At 42.0% G+C, this 26,914-nt stretch overlaps 1 protein-coding gene across 2 annotated transcripts in view; it reads left to right on the top strand.

Moving 5' to 3' along the window:
• PTPRG (protein tyrosine phosphatase receptor type G) overlaps window positions 1-26,914 on the top strand; it is a 786,467-nt gene that overhangs the window by 743,832 nt on the left and 15,721 nt on the right. For both annotated transcript variants that reach the window (XM_004368651.2, XM_023727702.1), the window contains 11 exons: window positions 2,935-3,026; window positions 10,570-10,666; window positions 14,101-14,183; window positions 14,377-14,511; window positions 15,480-15,614; window positions 17,483-17,655; window positions 19,144-19,279; window positions 19,855-20,001; window positions 21,818-21,911; window positions 22,732-22,808; window positions 23,306-23,434. In XM_004368651.2, coding sequence (XP_004368708.1) covers window positions 2,935-3,026; window positions 10,570-10,666; window positions 14,101-14,183; window positions 14,377-14,511; window positions 15,480-15,614; window positions 17,483-17,655; window positions 19,144-19,279; window positions 19,855-20,001; window positions 21,818-21,911; window positions 22,732-22,808; window positions 23,306-23,434 — 1,298 coding nt within the window. The remainder of the gene's footprint in view (window positions 1-2,934; window positions 3,027-10,569; window positions 10,667-14,100; window positions 14,184-14,376; window positions 14,512-15,479; window positions 15,615-17,482; window positions 17,656-19,143; window positions 19,280-19,854; window positions 20,002-21,817; window positions 21,912-22,731; window positions 22,809-23,305; window positions 23,435-26,914) is intronic.

The following is a 26,914-nucleotide window of genomic DNA, read 5'->3' on the forward strand; positions in this document are numbered from 1 at the left end:
TTCAGATACCAGCAGGCTCACCCACGGTGGACAGGCTTCAGAAGAACTTCCAGACTAAGACTGGGAAAAGAAGCCTGGCAGTCTCCTTCTGAAAATTAGCCAATGAAAACTCCATGAATCACTATAGAATACTGTCTGATATAGTCTGGAATATGAGCCCTCTATGTTGGAAGGCACTCAAAATACACAGTGGCTGCAGCAGTGGACTCAAGCATACCAGTGATTGTGAAGATGGCGCAGGACCAGGCAGCGTTTCGTCCTGTTGTACGTGGGGTCACCATGAGTCAGAGCCGACAGCACCTAACAGCAACAACAGTGCATAGAAAGTATTTAGAAAGAGCCTCATCCACCATCGTTGATGTAACTCAGATGTTTAGGTGGAAATAATATCTTACGGATGGATATCTTCTTACAATACACGGCCTTCCCAGAGAAAACGGAGCAGATCAGGACTATGCTGCTGTCCTAACTGTCTGGCCTTCTGCTAGTTACAGTAATTTTATAATTACTGATCTGGCTCATGTTGAGAGAAGAGGAAAACTATTAGGACTTCTAATTAGTCGTAGGCTTCTATTCGTCTTAATATGTAGGGAGGAAAGATTTATGACCCCTTGGCCACATCATCCTAACTGAAGGACAGACAGCGTCTTAACTGGGAAGCCAACGCTGCTTGGTGCAGACGCAGGTGTGTGCACGTAGGTGAGTGTGCACCTGCCTGTCTGAGAGTTTGACAACCTTACTGGTAGAGCCTGGGAACCCGGGGCCACGGGGTTAGACTCACTTGGATAAAGAAGCCAATTGGAGAGAGTAGTGAATCATATATTTCCGAGATTCTCATCCCAGGCTCTGCTGGATTTGTGCTGCATCTCGCCATAGGGAGTAGCAGACAGGCCAGTCTCTGGGCGTGTTATGGCATCAGCTGGGATATCACAGTTGAGCACTTTGCGGGAAAAAATAGTCAACTGTAAACCTAAAAGCATTTCTTTTAATGATTTGAGGTGGCCTGTGACCTTTAAAATGCTGTGGATTTTACCTCGCAGAGTAAAATAACTCTAAAGCTGACGTGTTGGGTTTTTCCCCCTTATTTAGAATTACAGTCTGTGGTAATCATGGCATCCTAAGTTTACTGGGCATCTAGAAGTTCAAGTTATCATTAAGGAATACATGTTGCCCTCAGCCTGTTATATTCTCAGCTATATTTCTCTGCTCTTGCGAATTCTACACGAACAGGCGAGAACCGCTGCAGCCTGTGTACGAGGGTCTTTGTGGGGCTTGTCTCTTGTCCAAACATGCTGATCCTTGGGTTTATCTCTTGGAGACTCCAGTTTTGTGCATAGTGACCCTTTTCTACGGTTGATTTGAGATCGTTTCATGACCGCTTGATTGTAGAATTTGCTTCTAAACATTTTTGGTGAAGTGATCAAATAATTTTGGACATTTTCCTTGAACTGTGCATTCTGCTAAATATTCGTGGGAAACGTTTTGGCACTGCTTGCTTTGTTAATGCTGGTTACATCATTATGGGTGCTATAGATTTCTTGGGTGCGTAGAATGATTGCATATTCATGAACATCTTCGATCCTGAAATATTTGTAAATAACTTGGAATTTTTTCATAAGGTTGCCTATTAAAATGATTAGGTCTTTAATGGTTCACGCAGAAAGAACCTGGCTTACAGAGCACCACCTATTTGGTGAAGCAACATTTCTATGCTAAGTGAGTCGGATTATGAACATACAAGTTGCCTTCCTTAAATGAAGTATAAGAGATGCGATTTTCCCCCTTAAGAAGGATTCAAGTTTGAAAATGTCAATAGATGCAAAAAGCCACGCTGGAGTTTTGCTCTCTCGAAAGAAAGTAGAGAAGGAATGACATAGTCCGTGTTAACTGTCACCAGATGAAGAGAAATCAGATTGTCAGGCCTGGATCTATGAAATTCTTGCCAAAGTAGGACCTCATTTACACATACAGATCTTCATACCCTTTGCTAAGAAAAGCATCTGTGGCAGTTTAGATGTTTGTGCGTTTGCCAAAGATCTTTCACTCTGAATAAAGTAAATGTCATGTCTGTTGTTTATCTCAAATTCGGCAGAGTATTTTTAAAAGGAAATATTTGGGGGGGTGGGATTCGAGGGAGAAGGCAGGAAGGAGGTTGGGGAGCTCCACTAGGTTGGGTGTGGCAGCTCTGCAGCAATACTCAGGTCTCAGATTTGGACCTGGGTAGATACAGCTTCAGACCTCCTTTGGGCTAAGAACTGTACGTGTCCATTTGAAATGAAAGGGACATGCTATGATCAGTTGGAACATGGAGTCTTCCTGAATCTATACCTAGTCTGTCAACACCAAAAAAATCCAGTTAATTCAGTCAAACTGATTATTTGGCATCATATAGACACAGCTGTCTTGAACTAAAATCTGAGCACTTAAAGATAGATGGCATCATACCCGAAGCCAGCTGGTACAATGGCCTCTCCCTAATTGTGTGTGAAACATTGCTTAGACTGCAAAGATTGGAAACAGAACTTAATTGCTCCAAGTTCAAGCTGGACCCCATTGAACAGCAATTAAAAAAACAAAAACCCTAGGTTGTGATAAAATTTCTTGGCAAAGAGGTACCTTTGGCAAGTTCAGATTTTTAATTATGATGTGGTAATTTAACTATGTACATTGCCTTGAATGTAGAAAATAAAGGGGATCCTCTGCCTACCTTTTTTGAAAAAGCATATGTAACCTGGCCTATAGGCATTCAAGTCCTAATGAGCTTCCCATGTAAAATAGATCCTTTGGCTTTTCTTGAGGACCTCTGCTTCAGGTGATTCAACTGTATCAGTCTTTGCAAAAATCCAATATTTGTCTAAAATAATCCCTTATCCATGTCATTTGTTTCACAGCAGTTTTATCTGTGTGACTCTGAATATCATCTTATCCCCACAGATGACATGGAAGCTGTTCCTGTCAAACAGTTTGTTAAACACATCGGGGAGCTCTATTCTGATAACCAGCACGGATTCTCCGAGGACTTTGAGGTATGTTTCAAAACTAGAAATTAACTTCCAGAATCCTAACTCTTCTTTTACAGGGATTTTTATAATCTTTGACCAAATGTATTCCAAGCATAAGAAAGCAATAACGGTAGAAAGTGGAGACGGTTGTTTTCTTTTCTCTTTACACCTATAATTTTAACAGGCATCTGTTCCCCATAAAAATGAGGGAAAAGGAGTCGGTTGCATTTGTCCTGAACGTGCACTTCTACAGGAGAACAGACTTCGTGGTCGAGAAGAGGCAAACGGGCGGGGATCATTGTTCACGTTCTTCCTGCATTTTAATTCTAACTTCAAACAACGGTTGTGATGCAGAGCAGCGGCCCCAATCCCACGTCGTTTCTGGGATGCACAGGGCGGAGTGGAGACAGCGGATGTGAAGTCTGAGGACTTGGATGTTAGTCCCACCAACAGTGAACTTCGTAATCCTTGGGCCAATTGCTTCATCCCTCTGATCCCCAGTGTCCTCGTTCGTAAAAAAAAGGTGCCAGTGCCACCTGCATCCCAGAGTTGTTGGAAAAAGTAAATGATTAACATCTCTGGAAGTGCTGGGTTAACTGTTGAGCACCATGCAAAGGCTGACTCTTGTTGTCTTCATGATTAGCGAGCCTTGGAGAGAAGACATGGGTTAACATAGCCTTACGATTGTAAGAGCTGGTGTGTAGGAAACAAGGTAGAGAGCGGCATGCACCCCCTGCCAGCTCTGGGTTCCGTGCCAGCTCAGCAGTGACAAGGTGTCAATGGGAGCTATTAAACAGAATGCCCTTTTCTTCACTGAGGCACCTCATGAAGGCGCGTCTCTGGCAGCCAGAGTGGTGCTGAGAAGGCCAAGTTTTCATGGCAGCTCTGCTGTCTTCTAGCTTCGTGGGTAAGTCAGTGTCTGTCTCCTTCCCACTGTCAAATGGAAATGCTGATGACGCTAACCTGCGCACCTCTTTTCACAAAACTGATTATGGGAATCCAGCGAGGTGGTAGGAGGTCAGCACGCTGGGCCATGGCGGAGCCATGCAGCTGAGAGGTGCAGTTACCTTGCAGGAACAATGAGAAATACAAACAGGACCGAGAGCTGCCGTCTCTATGCAAAGTGGGAGTCTCTAAAGGCTATCGTAAAGGCGATTTTACTAACACCTCACTTTAAATTAAATCTTTTACTTTTGTGTTTGTTTGTTGTTGTTTTGTTTTGAGCAGAATGTAAGCAAAGGTGATAGGGAGAGGGAACGCTCGGATTCACTCTGCAAACTCGTATGTTTTATGGAGCAAACAGAAACAGTCCAAGTATTTAATGATGCTATTAGATGCTCACCAGAAAGGTGCCTGTTCGACTACAAAGAACATGGTTTCAGTCAAACATTTTGTATTCATGCGGACAGCAAATGTGTGTGGTGTGAAAGTGATTTAGTTCAATTGACTGCTAGCTGGATGACTGAGTAAGAATATTGAGGCATTTAACAATGTTGATGGTATTCAGGACAAACATTGAGCCCCTGGAGAACAGAATTTGATCAGGATGATCAAATGCAACTCTGGTTTCTCAATTATTTATGATTTGAGACCCCGGTGCTATTCATCACAGCTGGTTTTGACACCATTTAATTATTCTAAATAATCAGCTACACCTCTGTAAACTTGAGCTGACTTAAAATGGGCTTTGCTGCGTCAAAATCACGCCTGTCATCAAATCCTTGGCATCTGCAGCCTATTTCTATCCTGAAAAAATACTGTGGCCCAAAGCTTTCATCTCCCAGATTGAACTTCATAGCTAAGTATTATTCGCTGATAGTCATGGGGATGGAGTGTTGGGGGCAGGGAGAGAGGGGACATTGTTCTCCTGCAGTCCTTTCACCCCGTCTCCCGCTTTGAAAGGCTTCAAATCAGAGCCATTGAGAATAGGAAGAATAACCTTTCTCCTGAAAAGAATGGGAAGGCAACAACATAAAGGAGGGACTATGACAGTAAAAAAACCTCAGTAATACACTGCATCCTTCTGATTTGGGGAAAATTCAAAGTATTTTAAAGGCAGTGGTATCATTTCTTCTTGGCAGTGCTGCTAGAAGGGAAAATTGGTAACCGGTAGTTTAAGAAAAGGCAGGAGAAATGCTCTTGTTCTGTAAACAACAGACAGTAACATGCCGTGTGAGGAAGTATAGGAGAAGAGATTTTGTTTAAAGTCCACTTTAAACAGCCCCCGAGTTCCAGGTCCACTTATGTGGAATACTGCTGGCCACACAGGCTGAGCACTGCGCATAGGGTATTAGGAGCCCCTGGGTAGCACAAACGGGTAAGCACCACTAATTGAAAGGTGGACAGTTCAGACCCACCCAGAGGTACCTCAGAAGAAAGGCCTGGCAATCTGCTTCCGAAAGGTCAGAGCCTTGCCAACCCTATGGAGCAGTTCTACTCTGCACACGTGGGGTCGCCGTGAATCAGAAGGGGCAGAGGTTTGTTTTGGTGCCTGGGTTACTTCACTTGTTCCTCACAGCTGTTTGACGTGGTGGGTGCTGTTTAACTGTCCCACTCTTACAGGTGTGAAAACTTCACCCGTGAGAAAACTGAGGCGTCGCGTGGCTACGTTTTGAAATGGCAGCGGTAGGGTTTAAGGCCAAGAGACTGTCTGACTGGAGCCCCATCTGTAACCTCGAGGCTGTCCAGATTCTCAGTAAAGCGATGTCCTGTAATGAGCTGAAGCTGGAGGGAGAAATAGCCGAGATTACCAAGACAGCCTAAGACGGACTGTGTGATGGCGGCCAGAAAAGGGGAGGGGGCAGGCGAGATCAGGAGGCAGAGTGCTTGCTCATTTCATGATCTTACTGTCTAGGTTCCTTCCATATTGGTGAGAATCTCAGTTATAAAGATCTTACAAAACATCTAACCAGGAGCCTGGCTAAAATTAGAGAAGATGTCTTAAACTTATAGAAATGTACCACTTAACATTTACAGGAGAGAATTCATCTAAAGTTGCTGACTACCTGCCATTCTCTGGGCATACTATAAGGTGTAAAGATGAACCAGACGGAGTCCTCGCCCTCAGGGAGTTTAGCTAGTTGGGGAGAGCAGAGTGTACCCAGCTACAGTGGACACAGGGCAGAGCCAAGTCAGTGCCGTAACGCAGGCATACAGTTCCGGAGTGCAGACGACAAGGGCAACTTGGGAATGTTGACCGGGTATTTCAGTGAAAGTTCTATTTGCCACGTGGCATTTGAAAATCTTGGATGGAAGTAAGCAAATCTTTGGTGAATAGCTGTCATATTTTCAGAACTTTGCTGCTTGGAGGAGAGTGAGGAAAGCTATTCCCTGGTAATTTTGAGTCTTCATCTAGAGGTGATGCTGACAGCAAGCTTTTTGTCCTTGTCAGATACATTTTGGAGACTGTAAAAAGCTGGCGACATCGCACACTCTGCAGTCACTGGCAATAACATCAGTCCTCGTCTCGGGAGAGTGGTCGGTGACTCTGTTTCCTTGGCCGCCAGAGCGGCCTTCAGCCTCACTCTCCTTCCCGGGGAGCGGTTTCCCAGGAAGAGTGTGAAGAGATTAACAGCCTCTTCCTGGCCTCCACAGTCATAATCCACCAGGCTTCCAAAGGCACAGTGCTAGCAAACTCTTCCAAAGGGAGGGAGCTCCGAGTCTTTGTGAGATGACAGAATTACTAGGCAGAGGCCAGCAGAATCAGAAGTTTAAAGGCCAAGTGCAGAGATGAGGCCAGGGGGCCAGAGGCCCTTGATGGGATCCTTGAGGGGATCACCTCTGTTACAATTAACTCCAGCTGAGCTAAACATGGGCTGGTCGTTCATCTTAAATCAAGAGAACAAAGCTTTGTCCACCTGAGCCCAGCCGCCGAGGGAACGGTGACCACAATAGCATTATGTAAAATGGAGAACGCCAGCGTTGTGGATGACATGTAATAGGGGAGCCTCGGGACAGAGGTGCGCTGCTGCATAAAGACTGGCCACCTGCAAGATGGCAGAAAGTGACCCCATACAGTCTCCTGAGCCTCCAGGAGTAAATGCCAGCTTGGGTCTTAAATATCAGAAAGAAAAGCATTTTAAAACCCTCAGTATGAAGAAAATCATTGGTTAAGTCAATTTTAGGAAGGGTGAGGGGAAAAAGACAGTAAGCCAAATTTCGCAAATTGTTCATGAAAAATTTTACTATTTTATAGAGGAGCTGCAGGATGCAAGGCACTGTGTGGTAGGCTGTAAGATGGGTTGGTCTTCCAGGAAGGCAGGCAGTCATTTCAGGTAGGGACATGTGGATTCGGATGGGGGAGAGGAGGAGAGGCGCTCTTAGCAAGGGCAATGGCAGTCCAGCAAAGAGTAGGAAGTCGTGTGGGCTTTTCAAAGGGCACAGAGTTCAAACCGTCTGGCATTGGGAAGGGAGTTGCTGGAACATGGGATGGGGCCTTGAAAGCCTGGGTGAGGAATTTGGAATCTCTCCAGAGGTTTCGGAGTAAGGGATTAACAGAATCAAAGCAACATTTGCAGAAAATCAGCCTGGCAGTAGTTTGCAGCCTGAGCAGAGAAGAGAGGCAGGAAGACCCAGTGTCACCAGCACCCACCACGGCCAGCTTTGCATCAGACACGGTGGAAACACTGGGTCAGTCATGAACTGAACCCGTCTGTCTGCCACAGAACATACCCCTGACCACAACTGTAGACTGCCTGAATGCAGGCACCAAGGACAGTATAAAAACCCAAACCCACTGCTGTCATAGCGACCCTAAAGGACAGAGCAGAACTGCCCCATAGGGTTTCCAGGGAGCGCCTGGTGTATTCGAACTGCTGACCTTTTGGTTAGCAGCTGAGCTCTTAACCACTACACCACCAGAGTTTCCTAAGAACAGTATAAACACTCAGTCTAGTAAGTGGTCTCCAGGTTCAAAGTCTTTTCTACTTAGCTTGCTTTGTGAAACTGAGTACAGTAATCTGAAAGATTTCTAGGTGTATTTTGTCCAGTTATTTTTTAATCGAGCCACAGAACGATAGGACTGTAGGTTTTCATGGGCTCATTCGACAGCCCCTCATGTAAATGACTCCAGGCACACACTTACTTAGCCTATTTCTAGCCATCTGCCAACCATCTCCCAAGGATTCTAGGTACACCAACTTTTAGTGTTTTTTTTAGTTTTTACTTTATTTTAAGCTTCCTGTTTTCAGTTGGCCCTCAGTTGGGGCTGTATGCCTGTTAGTACTCAGAACATCCATTCTAAGAGTTCCAGCTTTGTTATAAAGACAGTAAAATAACAAACACGCTTAAACCTTAAACTGTTTATCAGAGTGCCGAACAGGTAACTTGACTATACACACTCCCTAAGCCAGAGTCACTCTAAAGGGTTTTAACACCCATTGAAATCACATTAACTGTGAAATGCCAGTTCTGATGGGAAAAAGGCATGCCAGGATCAGATATTATCAGTTCCTGAATGAGCCAGGCAGCTCTGCAAGAATTACAGATGACATTATTATCCCAAAGACAAAATCAGAAGGCCTTAGGCAAACCGCTTGGGTTCTAATAAAATCAGAGTTAACATTATTTATGACTATTCTTTGTTTTCTGTCATTCACATAATTGGAAAAGTGAAAGAGGCAAGGGTATTAGATAACAAAGGGTCTGATTGGCCATATTGAATGATGGCTTTAAACAGTGCAGACAGCTGCTCCCAAGCAGGCTTGGTCAATTCCGTTACAATAGAGGGTCAAACCCAGCCCATATCTAGAGTGGTCAGCTGCACACAACAGGGGAAAAATATCAGAAAACAAAGCAAAACCAAAAGTAAGGTACTTAAACGAAAATCTCTTAGCGTATCTGAGCAACATGTCCCTGAAAAGGTACATACCAAAGTTATGACCTCCAAAACCCGGAAACAAAAGAACGGCGGCTCATTCAGGGATTTGTGTGTAGATCGAATTAATGTCTTCCAGTTTACAAATCCATTTTCAAAGGTTTTCTGCCCTTGAAACTATTCAAAGAGTATGCTTCAGGCTGTTAAGGTACTTCCCCCACATATTCCAAGTACGACTAGCCTGCTTATGTTCCTGTAGATGTTAAAATACCAGATTTATACTTTGTACCCACACTTTATTATCTCATTTTAAAGAAAAGAAAAACAAAGACAGCCTCGAGGCCCTCTGAACCAGTGTTTGCCGAACTGTAGGTTATAAACCATTTTCGAATAGAATGGAAAATATCAGAGCTTATCACAGCTTGTAAGGAGGGGTAAGAAGTGTTGCATAAAACACACACTTTCCCTAGAAAGGAATGTTGAATTAACGCCTATAGGGCTTTTTTTTTTTTTAATGGACAAACAGAAAGGCCTACAATTATTAAAAAATTCCGTATATAGCTTCCAAGAATTGGAGTGTCCATGAGTACGGCTTCTTTGAACAGATAGTAACCCTTTGTTTTTACACCTTAGTTACATTCTTTGATTACGGTGAGTTCCTTCTTGGAGAGAAGAGGGGGACTCCTCACGGGAAGGACTTTGTGAATATAAAAGACAAACAGTTCCTAATTGTCATTATGCTTAATGTCACCGCAGTGGAAAACATCCATAATTGCTATGCAACTCCTTTGTGACAAGTCTGTGTTCTCCTAAACTCTGTTACATCTGTTACGTGTAAAACATTTCTCCTGATGATTTTGTGTCACTTTGCTCCTGCTCTTCGTAGCAGATGTGCACTGCTAATGACTTCCCTTATTTGTTATCTCCCGTACTTTCTGGGATTTAAACCCTACAGTGTAGAAAAATCTGGCTTTTCAGCAACCTTGAATTAGGCTAATGGATGATGTTTATACCCACGGTAGCTGACAAGAGTTGCTTCTTCCAGTGCTATTTTTCTACCGAAGGATAATTTAAATAAAATTTGAGTTCACAAATACTTTTTCAGGGCCATACGTATCTGAGCCAGATATGACAATTAGTTGCGCTGTAAATTGAGGACTGAGTTTTTATAATCAATTTGTGGACTGATAGTTATAAAACGGGCAATAAGGGCCATAAGCTTATTGCAAAGCAAGGTGGAGATTGTATTTCTGCCTCCAGGCTCTGCACATACTGTTCCCTCTGCCTGGGATGTTCTTGTTCATCCTCTAAGACCCATGTGCCTTGTCTCCTGTCGAAAGTCTTCCTCTATTCTCCCTTCATAGTTTCTTCAGGCCTTTTTTCCATTAATCACATTCGACTGTCATTATCTTTTTGCATGTTTTCTCACCCATTGGACTGTGACTTCTTCAAAAATTTTTTTTTTTTTTTTTGCTTTTGTATCCTCATGCCTAGGACAAAATTTAGAATAAAGTAGGTGATTGATGAATTAATGACTGGAGAAAATCCCTAACCCTTCCTCACATCCTTCATATGCTTGTTATGAATATGGCAATCCGTATTCCTGAAGTTGGGTCTGGGAGGTAATGATGGCTGTGATTAGGAGGAGTCAATCCTTGGGCGTTTGGATGTACGTAGTTCCTTTCTTTCTGAGACATTCTTGTTAGCTGTCTAAAGCATGTCTAACGTCTTGTTGTTTATTTTCTTCTCTAGGAAGTCCAACGCTGTACAGCTGATATGAACATCACCGCAGAACATTCCAATCATCCAGATAACAAGCACAAGAACAGATACATCAACATTTTAGCCTGTGAGTAATGAACTTTAAACTATCGTCAGCTTCGAGGAAATGGAATCTTCGTGCTGGCCGTAATCTAAGAGCCAGGCTTTCAGAATCGGGGTGCCAGGAAAGAACGACATTGAAGCTAATGTCTCATTAGCTCATCTTCAACAGTGTATAAGATGCAGCAACATTTTCTGCACGCCACCCCTCTTACTCTCTTAACAGGCTGTCAGAGCTCAGGTAGCCTATGAAGTGTCCGGAAGAAAATGTTCTCAACATCCCTGTGTTCACGAAGTGATTTCACATGAGGTATTGAGAGTCAAAATGTGACCATGAAGGGTTAAATTTTTATTCAGGGTTGAATGTCACTTGGCTATCTTGATGTTGGTTTTAACTGGTGAGAGCCAACTCCTTTTAGTAAAAGTAGAAGTATTGGGGACTGGATCAAGTAAGCTGAATTTCAAAGCAATCTCTCCAAGACTGGGTCTGTAGCTTAAATGATGACAACTCGGTCCTTTTGGCCCATATGCTTAGTCATGTCCACCATGTTTCCAGTCAAGAGAATTTCAGAGGTTAGGGAATTAAACAAAAAGGTATTCTTCATAGAGAGCCTCAAGGAATATTCTAGGAGCACAGGCTGTTTCTGTGGCTAGAATTCCACTGTTCATGGACACGTAGGGCCAGGTCACTGGCAGTCCTGACAGACAACACATACTTTGATGTTAAGGTCCGAGGCACAGATGTTTATGGTTAACGTACACTCTGGTGAAGAACACATTACATAGAATTTTATAAAATGGTACATTTAACGTAGACCACTGAAAATTTATAATTTTTTTTTAATCTTTGAGATTTAATTCACATACAGCATAAAATTCACCGGCTTTAAGTGTACAGTTCATTAGTTTTTAGTATATTCACAGGGTTGTACAACCATCACCACTTTCTAATTTTCCAACGTTTTCATCACCACGTAAAGAAACCCCATGCTGTTAGCTGTCACTCCCCATTCTCCCCTCTCCCCAGCCTCTGGCATCCACTTACCTACTTTCTGTCCCTATGGATTTTCCTATTCTGGAGATTTCATATAAATGAAAGCATTACAATAGGTGGTCCTTTGTGACTGGCTTCTTTCACTTAGCATGTTTTTGGGGTCCATCCATGTTGTGGCATGTAGCAGTACTCTATTCGTTTTTATGGCTGAATTATACTCCATTAAATGGATATACCACATTTTGTTCATCACTTGATGGGCATTTGGGTTGCTTCTAGTTTTTGACTTATGAATAATGTTGCTATGATCATTTGCGTATAAGTTTCTGTGTGGACATGTTTTCAGATTTCTTGGGTCTATACCTAGGGGTGTAATTGCTGGGTCATATTGTAACTCTGTTTAAACTCTGGAGGAACTTTCATACTGTTTTCCAAAGCAGCTGTACCATTTTACACTTCTACCAGTAGTGTATGAAAGTTCCGCTTTCTCCCTATCCTTGTCAACACTTGTTGTCTGTCGTTTTTATCTTAGCCAGCCTGGTAGGAGTGAAGTGGTACAGCACTGTGGTTTTGTCTTGCATTTCCCTAATGTCTGAATGTCTGATGCTGAACATCTTTTCATGTGCTTACTGTCCATTTGTATGTCTTCTTTGAAGAAATGTCTATTGCATTCCTTTCCCCATTTTTAAGTTTTATTGTTGAGTTGTAAGAGTTCTTTATGTATTCTAGATGCAAATTCCTTATCAGATACGTGATTTGCGAATTATTTTCTCCCATTCGGTGGGTTGCCTTTTCACTTTCTTAACGGTCTCCTTTGAAGCACAGACGTTTTTAATTTTGAAGTGCAGCTTACCTATGTTTTTCTCTTGTCACATGTGCTTTTGGTGTCATATCTAAGAAACCATTGCTTGATCCAAGATCATGAAGATCTAATCGTGTTTTCTTCTAAGAGTTTTATAGTTTAGCTCTTACATTTAGGTCTGTGGTTAATTTTGCATATGGTGGGAAGTAGGGGTACGATTTCATCTTTTGCATGTGGAAATCCAGTTGTCCCAACACCGTCTGTTGAAAAGAATATTCTTTCCCCCACTGAAACGTTTTGGCACCCTTATTGAAAATCACCTGACCATAATGTAAAGTTTATTTCTGGACTCTCATTCCTATTCCATTGATCTATATGTCTGTGCTGATGCAGTATAACACTGTCTTGATTACGGCAGCTTTGTTCCAAGTTTTGAAATTGGGAAGCGTGAGTTCTTCAACTTTGTTCCTCTTTTTCAAGACTGTTTTGGCTATTTGAGGCCCCTTGCAAGTTTCATAAGAATTTTAAGATCAGCTTATCAATCGCTGAAAAAAGGGAGCTGGAATTTTGACAGGTAATACATTGAATTTGTAGAGTAATTTGAGGAGCACTGCCATCTTAACAATATTAAGTCTTCCAAAACACAAACATGGAATGTCTTTCCAATAATTTCTTTCAGTGTTTCATAGTTTCCAGTGTCCAAGTCTTGCTCTTCTTTTATTCTTAAGTACTTTATTCTTTTTGATGCTACTTTAAGTGGAGTTGTTTTCTTATTTTTGAATTGTTCATTGCTAGTGCACAGAAATAGTTGATTTTTGCATATTAATTTTGTATCCTGCAACCTTGCTGAACTCATTAGTTCTAATGGTTACTTTTGTAGATTCTTTAGGATTTTCTGCATATGAAGTCATGTCATCAGTAAATAGAGTTTTACTTCTCCCTCTAGAGAATGTTCTAGAAGAACCACATGTCATTTTTAATAGGAGTGTTAATCATTTATCTAAGGGAAAGAGGATGGGTAAAAAAAAAAAGAGAACAAGGAAGAAAAAAACTTTTCTCTCCTCTCCAGTCTTGGTGAATTGTCTCTGGCAGTACTTGTTGACATCCCTCCCCTTGTGTTCATAAACTAAGGTTAAGTGGATCCTAAAATCTGATCATTGATTTCAGGTTCCTGAAATAAGATCACTCTTAAAAGGAGCTCTGGTTCCCTCAATTACTTAGGTTCTGCTGGAATGGCAGGTAGTCCAACTGAATTTAGCAACCAGATCTCCTAAAAACAGATGTTCTGAACTTGATAACACCACCACCTTTTTATATCTGCATGAATCAGGAGGGGACGAGGGGTATGGGTAATCAAAGCCCTTTGTACTTGCCTTCAAAATATAGGACAAGGAAATTTTAGAGGATTACAACTTGGAACGGTTTTGCATGAACTAATGAGGACCTGAATTTGCATTTCTTAGACATTCCCGGGTCTGAGTGTGAGCTCAGAGGAGGCCCTGTCTTTCTGAGATGGGACTGAATGCTGTGTCTTTGACTTTAGTTCTCAGGAGCCTCTGGGAGATCCCACATTGCATGTTTGCCTTGTTTTGTGCTTTAGAACGCTGCTAGTTTTTGAATCCTACATTTTATTTTCGCCTTTTTTTGTCTTTCTTATCCTCTGTAGATGATCACAGTAGGGTGAAGTTAAGACCTTTACCGGGAAAAGACTCTAAGCACAGCGACTACATTAATGCAAACTATGTCGATGTAAGTCAGAAATGTTTTTATAAACTGTTTCTGAACATTGAAGAGTGCAGCAGAGACTGCTGAGTGTGTCTTAACACATACCGTACAGAGCGTTCACTAGAAACAGACTCCGCAGTCTGTCTGCGCGCGTGAATTACCCCTGGTCTTCTGGGAGACTGCTACTGTCTTACTTTGTGCTGTGTCATCTTTGAAGGGTTACAACAAAGCAAAAGCCTACATCGCCACCCAGGGACCTTTAAAGTCTACATTTGAAGATTTCTGGAGGATGATTTGGGAACAAAACACTGGAATCATTATCATGATTACGAACCTTGTGGAAAAAGGAAGAGTAAGAGCCTCTTGTCTTTATAACATGCACAGTCACCCAAAAAAATATTTATGGAGTGCCTCCTGCAGGGTGGGAACTTGACCAGGTGTAAAGAGTTACAGAAAAGTATTCTCCCTGCGCTTACCTTGTGTATGGTCTGGAGGGAAAGACTGCTAAGCACGTGCATGAGTTGGCTTAACTGTGAGATGAGCAGGGTACTCGAGGAACACTGCAAAATGAAGGAACGCCTCGTGCCTGTAGTAGTTTGTAAAGGACCTAATATCTGAGGTGAGACTTGAGTGATGAGGAGGAGTTACCCAGGCTGAAAAGAGAAGGAAGGACATTATAAGGACAGGGGACAAAAGGAACAAAAACAGGGAAACCAGAGGAAGCACGGTGTAGTCACCAGAACTGCGAATAGCTGAGACTGGGGGGAGGATAGTCCGCTTAACACCATCATGAAGAGAGCCTTTGTTTTGGATGATGGTTAACACTGTAGAATTTATTGAATTTTGAGCTTACATTAAAAGATGATGCTAGTTTAGGCTGGAATAAAGGCTAAGCCTCGGGGTCCCTGCTCAAAACCACTTGCGCTTCTCTGATAGTGGAGTCCCTCATTTTGCCTTTGACGCCCCAAATTTGTAGCGTGTGGATTCGCACAGTAAAGAGGAACCTTGTGTAAGTCCAGCCCAGCCTCCCAAGTGGTCCGTAAGCTCCCTGTATAGCACATCCTAGCCCCATTTCTTACAGGTCAGACATGCAGGCTTTTTTCTTCTGTCTTCTTTCAAGTACATCATATGTTCACGGATGATCACAGATACTGGGCCCATTTCCCAGACAGTCTTGCCCAAACGTATCCAAGCCCGCAGCTTCTTTTTCAGTCAACTAAATGACAGTGTTATCTTTAACATTGCCATTTGAAATTGCATTATCAACGACAGAAATTACAGTTATGATTTTCAAGGGTTTTTTTTTTCTTTTTTCCCCAGCGGAAATGTGATCAGTATTGGCCAACAGAGAATAGTGAGGAGTATGGAAACATCATTGTCACACTGAAGAGCACAAAAGTACACGCCTGCTATACTGTTCGTCGGTTTTCAGTCAGAAACACAAAAGTGAAAAAGGTACTGAAGGAATGGTGTGGCTGTGAGGGCATCTCTTTTTATACTTGTCTGAAAATAGTACTGTATAACCAAGGCCAAGTCTCGCAACCAACTTGGTTTAAAATAAGTATTTTTAAGCCTTTTTTTTTTTTTTCCTTTTCCCTACAACTCTTTTGATTGACATCAATGGATGGTGTGAAAGATATTGGCAAAGCATATAATAGAATTTAAGTGGCCTGAATGAATTCTTTAATGTTTTTATGAACAAACTTTCATTTAAAAGTGAAAAGTTCTCTTAAGGTTTTGGTGACTGTGCGAAAACAGCAGCATCTGTTTAGGAGTTTGGCTTTTTAATTCCAATTTTCTGACAGCTTTAAAGCAGTGTTTTCCAAAGTGTGTTCTAGGGAATACTAGTCCTGCAAGATGCTAAAATCAGATTCTGCTATCAGTAAGTATGAAAAAGGTTCCACTGGATGACCAGTGACTAGAGTAGAGAGTTAAGAAACCTACGTTAAGTTTGTTTTGCCCCGTGTTTCCCAATGTGAACTAACAGTAAAACCCTGTTCTACAGCACTGTTAACATCCTGAGAGTCACGCTTTGTGGAAATGCTGCTTTCGAGTTACCTCAGTTTCTTTTTCAAAATCCACGGTCACAGCAAGACTCATAAATCATCACAACAGTATTCAAAACTCTTGAAAGATGTTCATTAAGAAACTGTAGTTACTGAGCAGAAACTTAGGTATGGCACTGCTTTATTGCAATAGGTCGTAAAAAAAAAAAAAAAAAATTAAGCCTTAGACATCTTTGAGAATGTGGTGAAAACTGTAGCTACCTTACCCCAGAAGAACTTTTACTCAGATTTTTATGTATACTTTCAGTGATCATCTAACCACGATCCAAGGTTAACAATCCTTTCTACGTATAGTTATGGCCATGAAAGGCAGAAGTGTATGGAGATCACCAGCACTGCATTAATCTGTGTTCTGTGTAATATAGCTGTTAGCTGGCTCAAGGTAGCCAATAGCAAGCTGAAAAGTTAGTTACGAAGCCTACCTACTCATAGGAAACCTCCAGGTATTTAAGCAGCACCCACTTAATTTTGGAAATCGCTTAGGTCAGAGGAGAAAGTCTAGGATTGACAACAAGGAAAAGTCATAGCTGAAAATGAGGAGGAAACAGAAAAAGGAGACTTGGCAGAAGAATTGAAAAAATCAAAGCCGTCAAGGGCCTTTGTAGCCCAGGGCCAGCGTACCCGACAAGGGTCAGTGTTGAATCATCAAAGTCATCACAAATATTTTTTAATTAATTTTTAGAGGCACTGATAATAAAAGAAAAAAGATATCTCAGCACGTGATCCATTTGGGGAGATGTTTCACCCAAACTAAATTATAAAAAGGCCAGACATTGAAAGGAAAACTCCCTGAAAAATTCATTTCTGAAAGTGACAGATAAATGAGACATTGTTGCCTCTGGCTCTAGAAATTGAGAATCCCTGGTCACACAGGCTCTTTCCACCGCCTCGAGCATGGACAGCAGGGATGGGAGTTTCAGCCCTCGGTCATATGAAAGCAAAGCACTAAGGCCCTGAGGCCAAAAGTCAGGAAATAGAGGCCTGGCAGGCAGAATGCTGTTCCAAAGCCAGAAAAACTGACATTAAACCTTCATTTAAACAAACAGTCCTCTCTTTTAAGAGACGGTGGTGCTTCACATCCAGCGAGTTACTGTCTCCATTTAATGGCTTAGGAGATGGCCAGAGAAGCAGTCACCTTGCCCAGGAACAGCTGTTAGGGCGACTGGGTCAGGGTCTCGTTTCCTGACACCCCGACGTGGTTCTTCCACAGAATGCCCGCCCCTCCTTAAAGATATCTTTTCTCACCTTTCTCATCAGGGTCAGAAGGGAAACCCCAAGGGCCGTCAGAACGAAAGGGTAGTGATCCAGTATCACTACACCCAGTGGCCTGACATGGGTGTCCCCGAGTATGCCCTCCCCGTCCTGACCTTCGTGAGGAGATCCTCAGCAGCCCGGATACCAGAAATGGGGCCTGTGCTGGTGCACTGCAGGTAGGGGGGGACTGTGCCCTGCCGGTGGGGGGGCGTGCTTTCTTCTGCCTGGGATCCAGCATGTGATGTGGGCCCTGTGAACTCAGACTCTACTTGAACTACTGTGGCTCTGCTTTGAGTTGGAAACTGAGTTTTCTACTGAAACCTAAGACCTGTTTGTTAGTAAGTATACTTTTCAATAACTATAGTGCCATGAAGACATCATCAGTTGCTTCTGCTGAGATTAAAATTCAGCTTAGAGGATGAACCTCTAGTAGTTTTTATAACATCATCTTATTTACCATTAATAAATAACATCATCTTATTTACCATTAATAAAATACCTGTTATTTATAGGGAAATTGTAGGCTGGTCCTAACATATAAAGTCGAGATTTGTACAGCAAGATTTTAAGTTTCTGTAAATGGCCTTTCTGTAGAGTTCCTCTAAATAATATTTATCGTTAGTATGTGTGAAAGGGTTATATTTCCAAATCTTTACTTTACGTTATAAAATACCTTTAAGGTAGTTTTCTTAACTACCTTAAACAGCTCCAGTTGGTTGTTGTTTAAAAACGCTTTTGTTCCCTTTGTACTTGCATTCTTGCTTTTTCTGTTTTAACTGTGGTATTCAAATGGATATTGCTGATTGTGTGGTTTACATCCCATGGCTGTAAGGAATTGTCTAAGCTTTTCTTTTGTTTTGGGTGGTTCTTTCTTACAATGGCTTTCACACCCCAAACTCTCTGAAACCCATCTTCTGTATAAAATCTTGTGAGAACTCCTCTACATTTCTGGTGACCCATTTTCAGGATCACTAAGATGGATGGAGAGAGAGAATAGTGTATCATACAACCTAGGTATCCAGGGAGCTGCGCTAGCTGGAGAACCTCCCAGGACATTCTGCTGAAAGCTTTGAGTCAGTGCTACAGAACTCAAATTTCCCTGGGTGTTTTTTTTAAAATAACATTTAAGAAATAATAAGAAATGTGAAAAATGTGCATAAAGGAGGCCAAATTTTTCCAGATCCATGGTTATTCTGTATAATACTGGGTGCATTAGTCAGTTCTAAGTTGCTTCGAAGTTGCAAGCAATAGAAGCAGACTGGGGAAGTTGTACAGAAAAGGTTTATTAAAGGAGAGTGTGAGGACTGGAGAATCAGGCTCCCGCGTAAACGACACGGTTTGCCTCCGCAGATCTGGTTCAGAGGTGGCTGCTGCCACAGGAGACGCCGTTCAGGCCCTTGGGTCACTGAGTGACCTGCTTGAGCTGCAAGGGCAGCTGAGAACGCTGTCAAGTCCTGAACACTTTTCTTCCAGCTCCTATGGAATAAAGGCAGCCTTGGCTCCCCATCCAGGCTCAGGAGAGGGGAAAGGATACTGTCCATCGTCAGTAACCTCTGTGAGCTACACTCTGGGCTATTGCTAAACTCAGTAGGCATTTAAGATGTATTTTTCCATTCCACGGTTAATGACAAGGCACTAGGGTTGGTTGTCTTTGTTTCTTCCAGCGCTGGTGTGGGCAGGACAGGCACCTACATTGTGATAGACAGCATGCTGCAGCAGATAAAAGACAAAAGCACAGTTAACGTCCTGGGGTTCCTGAAACACATCAGGACACAGCGTAACTACCTCGTCCAGACGGAGGTAAGGGGGAGCGGCCAGTGCTCTCGTGAGCTCCTAGCACGCGTTCTAGCTGAACGTTGAATGATATGGAGGAGACAGATTCATTCTCTGAAGGCTTGAGGGAATTTACAGGTTAGTATTAGAAAATATCCTATGTTTTGTATCAGTTTTCCATTTCTGTGTGGCTCTTAACATTTGGATTTCTCAGTAACTACCCCAGCACTTACAAAGCAGACACGTTGGTATCTAGTGCTGTGTTCAATGCTTGGAGAAGATGAACATGTTGTCTGGCCTGAGAAACATCTGTCTATCAAAAGATGGTTCTAGAGCTCTTAGCTGAACAAGTACTTGCTGTGTTGAACCTACTGTTTCAGGCACTATCTAGAATACAGAGATACATTGACACAGTCTTTGTCCGAAATAGGTATGATGGATAGCAAGTGAGTATTGGAGCAAATCCCCTGGCGGTAGAGTGCTTGAAGGAGTTCTCTGGGAAGGCCCCGTTAGGAGCAGAGTTAATCTAAGACGATGTCATGAATGGAATAGAGGTGGCTACTCTCTTAACGGCTCTCTCTACCATGTACTGTACCTTGCAGGAGCAGTACATTTTCATCCATGATGCCTTGTTGGAAGCCATTCTTGGAAAGGAGACTGAAGTATCTTCAAATCAGCTGCATAGTTATGTTAACAGCATCCTCATACCTGGAGTAGGAGGAAAGACACGGCTGGAAAAACAATTCAAGGTAGTGCTTGGAATGAATTTCTTCAGTCAAAAGCAAGAAAGTAAAAAATGCCTTTGAGTTTGCAGAGGGAGGGGGCTCTTATGTCTTTTTTGCACTAATGTATAAACTGAAGTGGATTAGAGAGCATACTACTTGTACTCTTTAAAGTGAAAGAAAATAATGTTTTGGCTTCTGTATAAATTGTAAAGTGAAAGAATGTTTTGGCTTCTGTATAAATTGTTGGTATTCCAAATAGAGAGTACAGTGCTGTATTGTCTTCAGAGCAATTTAGGACTTGTGTGACCATCAGCCTACTTTGGTATCAATCATACCATCAGCCTACTTTGGTGTCAATCATACCGATCCAAAAAAATACTCTGTGTACTTTTTTCTGAACTAATTTATCTTATCCTTACTCAGAATGGGTATTTACAGATGGATGGTCCTGAAAGACTATTCCAGCAGTTAGAGTTAGTTTCTAAACTAAAGAAGAGGTACTAAAGAAAAGGCAACTTCTCCTAAAATAGCTGCTCATTTTCTTTGCTAAGGGCATAAAGAAGCCTGAGAAGTGGAGAGAGCGTTAAGGTTTACATGGAATGGACTGAAGCGAGGTTGAAAAAAGGAGACTGTACAGACTACTAATTAAGATCAGAATAGCTCACTCATTTCGCAGAACTTGTTTTAACTTTTTAAATATTGTCTGTCTCTCTAGTTACTGAGTGCTTTCCTATGTTTTAGCCCTTTAAATTCTGTTTTTTAGTACGTTGTTTGTTAAATAATAATAATTTCTCACTTTGTGTGAAGATGGAAAGAATGAGATGAATCTACGCAGTTTTAGTTCTCATTGCAAAACTCTCTGTAGAATCAGAGACCTTTCTTTGAGTCTCACGGAAAGCCTGGGACTGGCAAGCAAAGTAAAGTTCTATGAAAATGGAAAGTAGACTGATTTCACTGAGTTCACTCATAACAGTAATTGTAAATTTATAACAGTAATTGTAAATTTTGAACTCTCCTTTTAACATCTTCACAAATACTCTAAAAATTATTGGAAGTAATTAATAGTGAGAATACATGGGACACAGTGTCTTTTTTAAATGTAAGTACCAGCATTTCTGTAGTATTTGCAAATACTCAGAAACACCATTTCATTCGGTTGGAAATGAGGTACTTGGTTCTTTGACAGGCACTAATCACTTTAGAACTCATGTAGAAGAAAATGAGAAGAAACACAAAAAATGAGAACTACATCCAGAGTCTAGAGCACTTGGAGAAAGACTCCATTCCCTTCACTCCATTAAGATGACCCCTCCTCCATTCCCTTCACTCCATTAAGATGAACCCTCCTCCCCCTAAAAAAAGACTAGGATTGAAAAACGGCCCAACCAAGCCACATGAACAAGAAGGATAAGCAAGTTACTGGGCTGATCATTTTACAAAGACCTTTGTACAGTATCAGTGCAACAGATATTTACTGAGAACCGATTCAGTTCTACTTTATCTTAAGAAACAGGATTAGCTCCTACTATGATTAAGTAATCTTTTCTAGTGTAGACTCACCAAGTGACAGGTACCTGTGAGGAATCACAGAGAAAAATCCACATTAATTCAATAAATATCTCATGTGCTCATAAAAGGGCCTGACAGTAGCAATAAGACAAGCATACAAAAAATCCAGGCAATTGACACAAGTAGCACTCATGAAGCACACAGTGTTCTTTGGGGTACAAAAATGTGTGTGTTCACCAGTAATTGGATTATTACTATTTTTGCCAAATCGTCAAGCAAATGCTGTCAGTTATACCTTTCAATGAAGACTGAACTGTTGCTTTTCTTTCAGCTGGTCACACAATGTAATGCAAAGTATGTGGAATGCTTTAGTGCTCAGAAAGAGTGTAACAAAGAAAAGAACAGAAACTCTTCCGTCGTGCCATGTAAGATCTTAAAATCAGCTTGGTTTACTTGAGTGTGTTAGTATTTCTGTAACTGGATTTTATGTATTGTGAAGAAAGGCAGATGCTACCAAGGGCAAATGTTACCATCACTTGAAATAAGGCTGTAGGGTGGCCGCTGGCACATCTATCTGACGTGAAGGCTAGCTTCAGTTCACCTCGAAATCCAAGAAACAGGCTACTTCGTATCACATTGTAACTTAAAGCCGTTATCACTGGGTCAGTAACACTGCTCTACACTGAGAGTACTAGGCTGACTTGTACAACTGGGACTGACAGCATGAAATTATGCTGGCTATTGAGTGCAAGACGCTGGCGCTTGGTGGCGACCCTTGTATAAACAACTCAGGACAGTGACGAATACTGTGTGGGGGCTGAAGCCACGGGCATGGGTGATCAGTGCAGAGACTGTCTCTACTGAAAAAGGCCACCGTTTTCTGACCCCTTTGTGGGCAGAAGCATAGGGCTAAGAGGTTAGAACACACAGCAAAGAACGATAGTTTGGCATGAGCGTAGCAAGATGAAACCACCGTGGGCAACTACCTGAACCCCCTGTGCTCACTGAGTGAAAGTCCCTCCACAGAAAACTGTGTTCCCGCAATGCCTGTGTCCTTCTGGGATTGTACAGTTTCACTGTACATTCTGCCTCAGCTGACAACACCTTAGCTTGGCTAAAAGTGCAGGTAACTCTTACAAAGAAAGGGGAGCTGGGGGGGTAGATTACTCATCAAGTACAGCTCTGAAAGCTCTGTCGGTTCTATGCGTGGAAGGCAAATGTGTTTTTGTTTTTTCCATATGATAGCTGAGCGTGCTCGAGTGGGGCTTGCACCGTTGCCTGGAATGAAAGGAACAGATTACATTAATGCTTCCTACATCATGGTGAGAGTCAGCATTTAATTATAAGTGAAGTCAATTAAACTGAAAGGTGCTAAAGAGCAGATAGCACCTATGTGACTGATTTCATTTTTCACGTCATTTCTCAATGGGCAATATCAAAAGTATAGAGATTTCCGTATCTTGAAACCTTCAACAAAAGACACCCAATCAGTGGGGATACAGAAATGCTTACATTAAGCAAAATGCTTTTGAAGGAATTAATTTTATTGTTAATTTCACCCCTCTAGTCTTTGAATAAATGTTGAAATTACTGTTAAGTAAAAACAGCGGGGGTAACTAGAAGTGAACTGCACATGGAGAGAAAGCTGTCTACACATGTTAACAGAAGCACCTCGAAAAATTAGTGAAATTTCCATTATTTTAGTGGAGTCATAACAGTGCTGTCTTGTTTCTTGAATATATCGTATTAATATATCGAGTTACCGCAGTGAGAGAGTAAAACACTTACAGTCACTGATTTTTCTTCTTCCCCATTGAAGGGCTATTATAGGAGCAATGAATTTATTATAACCCAGCATCCTCTGCCACACACTACGAAAGATTTCTGGCGAATGATTTGGGATCATAATGCACAGATCATTGTCATGCTGCCAGACAACCAGAGCCTGGTAAGGAAAGCCCGTCTGCTATATATTAATGAGCCCGGAGGCCGTAAGCGTAGACTGCTTTTGAAACCTTGTCACAGAGCTAGAGAGTCTCTGTCTGCTGGGGAGGGGATCGGACTCCTCATCTTACCGTCTGTATAGGTGCCTTTCAGAGCCTCCCAGTTACCGACCTTTCATTTAGTCCCATTACTGATGCTCTGACGCCGCTGCTGTCACCCTCGCTTATATACTATTCATGGCAGTGCAGTGGGAGGTTTTGAAAAAGGTCCTTTTACTAACCTCGTTGGTACAGAACGTTAGACAGACCTCTTATCTGCTTTCTGTCACTTTTGCAAAATAAAACAGCTCACATTTAAGTGTGTAACCATGTTAACTCCACAGTTATTAGCTCATTTAAACCACTCAACAACTTTAGGAGATGGGTATTATTATCCCACTTTATTGCTGAGAAAACTGAGGGAGTAGCTTGCCCAAGGGCACAGACTAATAAGTGGAGCCTGGATTTGAACCTGAGTCATCTGGCTCCAGAGCCCATGCTTTTAACCATTTTATATGTCTCACTGTACATCATAAAAAGGTTTCCTAGCAACAACCACAAAAGATTCGATTGAGAGTACTAATATTAAGGTACCCTATTGTTCCCTCATTCCAATGTAACTCAGATCCATTGCAGGGGAAAGATATGAGCAAAGGCGAGTTTTGTGCCGGCGCTTTTGAAAACCGTGACTAAGCTGGTTCTTTGTCCTCCGTCAGTCCTTTCCCATTTAGGTCTCTGGACCGTAGAGGAGAGGAGAGCAAGGCTGAAAAATAAGCGTAAATGTTTGTGTTACGTGTGCATATGGTCTAAAGTGGCAGAATCAGTTGGGTCTTCAAAATTTACTTCGTGGACGTTTAGGTCCACAAGGTCAAAACAAAAACAAAAACCCCATGAGGATCTGCTTCCATGAGTGTCAGATTAATGAGTTTTCTAATCAGGAAAGAACAGCCTGAGACTGAACCCCTAGTCTTGATGACAGGCATTTGACTGCGTGCCCAGTCAGTAGGAACTTCACTTTGTCGTATCTTGCTCCAGCTTCAGAATACCAAGACTGCTTCTGGATGATAGAATGGCAACACAGTTGAGAATCTTAAACTAAAAGCTGGAGTGTAAATTTTCAAAGTAGCTGGCACCAGGGGTCTATTTTCTCTTTGGCATGTGGAAACTGGAGGCATAGGGTTGTTAAAACGTTCATTTGTTGGATGGATCCAACGTTCATTTGTTGGATGGATCCGTGTTTTGTTATAGTCACTTCACAGAGGACAGTCATCAAAAAGCATCTACCCAGGAGTTCATTTGCATGGGGAGGCTAGGGGGAGACTGGACCAAAAAAGAGGAGCTCCGTGCTGCAGATAATGAGGATGCAGGGACCCCGCCCCCCCGGAACATGTCATCTCGGGGTCTCTCTGAGGCCTGGGGAGGCTGTGCCAGAATCAGGTCCAGCAGACATCACCCTTCTCCTAGCTCTGGGATCTGAAGTTGGATCCGTCATTGCACAGTTTTTCCTAAAAATAATGCCTTGGAGTGCTTTTCAGGTGCTTGATTACTTTCTACCACTGTAACCTTACGAGACTGTCGTTCTTTGTAGGCCACAAGTCGTTAGTTTGTAACTCAGAAAGTGCTCTCAGACGTGCGCAGGCATCTCTAACCTATAAATACATTTGTAAGCAGAATAACCCTGAGGTCCTGCTGGACGGAAGAAGTGACACTCATGTTCCTTAAGAGTCAAGTCTCAAGATCTGTGCTAAAGAGTTTTTCTCTGCCTTTCTTCCATCATAACTGCAATCACTTTGGCAGCCATTAGGCTAAGCAGACCATTTACTATGCACGTTATCATAATTCTTTGAGATATTATGTAGTTTTATTATTCCCACTTGCCAGATCTGGAAACTAAGGCTCAGAGAGATTAATTTATCCAGGATCACATTTGATCCTATACTCCTTTTACCCTTGTCCTTTACTTGCAGGGAAGCAAGAAGGGTTGACTCTGTGCCTGTGGGTTAAATTTAGAGGCCCTGTCCATCACTGCTTTATGTCTGCTGAGAGGGCTCTACTTCCCTTCTTTGGCCAACATATATTGAAGCCCACGATAGTTACAGACTTCTTTTGTATAGACTACACCCAATTGCTGATCTGTCTCCCCTTATGCTGAGCTTTAAAAATAAAAATGTACTTGGCAATAAGCTATATTGAAACTAACTTGAAAGGGTGATAAGTCTTATTGGACTGTTGGCTCATTTCTAATGCAACAATGTAAGATTAAACAAAGCTTTCTTTGTTTTGAACAATTATTCAGAATTATTTCTGACTTAACTGCTAGTAGCTAAGCGTTTTCAGGAAAATGCCCACAGAAATCTACATAGTTCCGGCAGCGGCTAGTACGGTTTGTTATCTGGCCTGATAAGAAAACCGAGCAGGCGGTTCATGGTCATAATCATTGATTGTATTTATCACAAAGTCTCCAACCTGTGCAGTGACCGACTTTGCCTTAGGCCTCGTCTCCATAGTTTTCAGGATAAAATTCAAGCACTAAGCCTGAATATCCTTCTGTAATCTTTAAATGGCTCAACCGTTAAAACTTGCCTGATGCAAGGCAAAAAGATTTTCTATGCTGTTCCCTCTTGAAACCTAACATTGACAAACCAATTCTGCTTTTAAAGAGCGACTTGTACTTACAACCAATGTGTTTGTTTATGCACTACCCCTTTCCAGAAAGGACCTATCCCTCACTCTTTACAAGGAGCTGATTTTAGACAATTTACAAACGTCTCTGAGCCTCGGTGTCCTCATCTGTAGAGACAGAGGTGATAAAGTTAAATAAGATAGATAACCTTTATGACAGTCTTTTGTAAAATGCTGATCAGCCATGGAATTGTGATTCACGTAATCCATAGGAAAGAACAACTAACATGTCTTGCTTGTGTAAGACATTGTGAAATAATAGATTAACATTAACTGGCTTAGATGCCGTCTCCTTTTGTACCATGACAATTATATTACAAACCACTTCTCAACTGAGGGTAACCCAGGGGGGGTGGGTTTTGGTAACCCAGGGGGGGTGGGTTTTGGGTTGTTACGGTGTCAGAGGTGAGAAGTGGTCTTTGCATCTGTTACCTTCCTATCTTTATACCCACTTTCTGAACACAGAGCAGTAGGGAAACTCTGGTCTTCCGGGTCTAGCATCATTGACAAGGCTACTCCGAATTACAGCAGATTATGAAAAGGGGGTTTCTTGATGCGTTCAAAGTTCAAATCTGTAGCTCCTCTCCCTGTGTTTTCTGTAGCACAGGCTGGCTGTCTGGAACTATGATATTGACTGTATTTTTCACACAGATACCATATTTAATAAAATCCACTTTACTAGACATTTCCTTGCTACTACTTTTAGAGCGCTTCTATTTTTCCCCCTGAAGGCCAGATTCTAGGAACTGGTTATTTATCAAGTA

This window comes from Trichechus manatus, unplaced genomic scaffold, assembly GCF_000243295.1.
Source record: "Trichechus manatus latirostris isolate Lorelei unplaced genomic scaffold, TriManLat1.0 scaffold00001, whole genome shotgun sequence".
Lineage (NCBI taxonomy): Eukaryota > Metazoa > Chordata > Mammalia > Sirenia > Trichechidae > Trichechus > Trichechus manatus.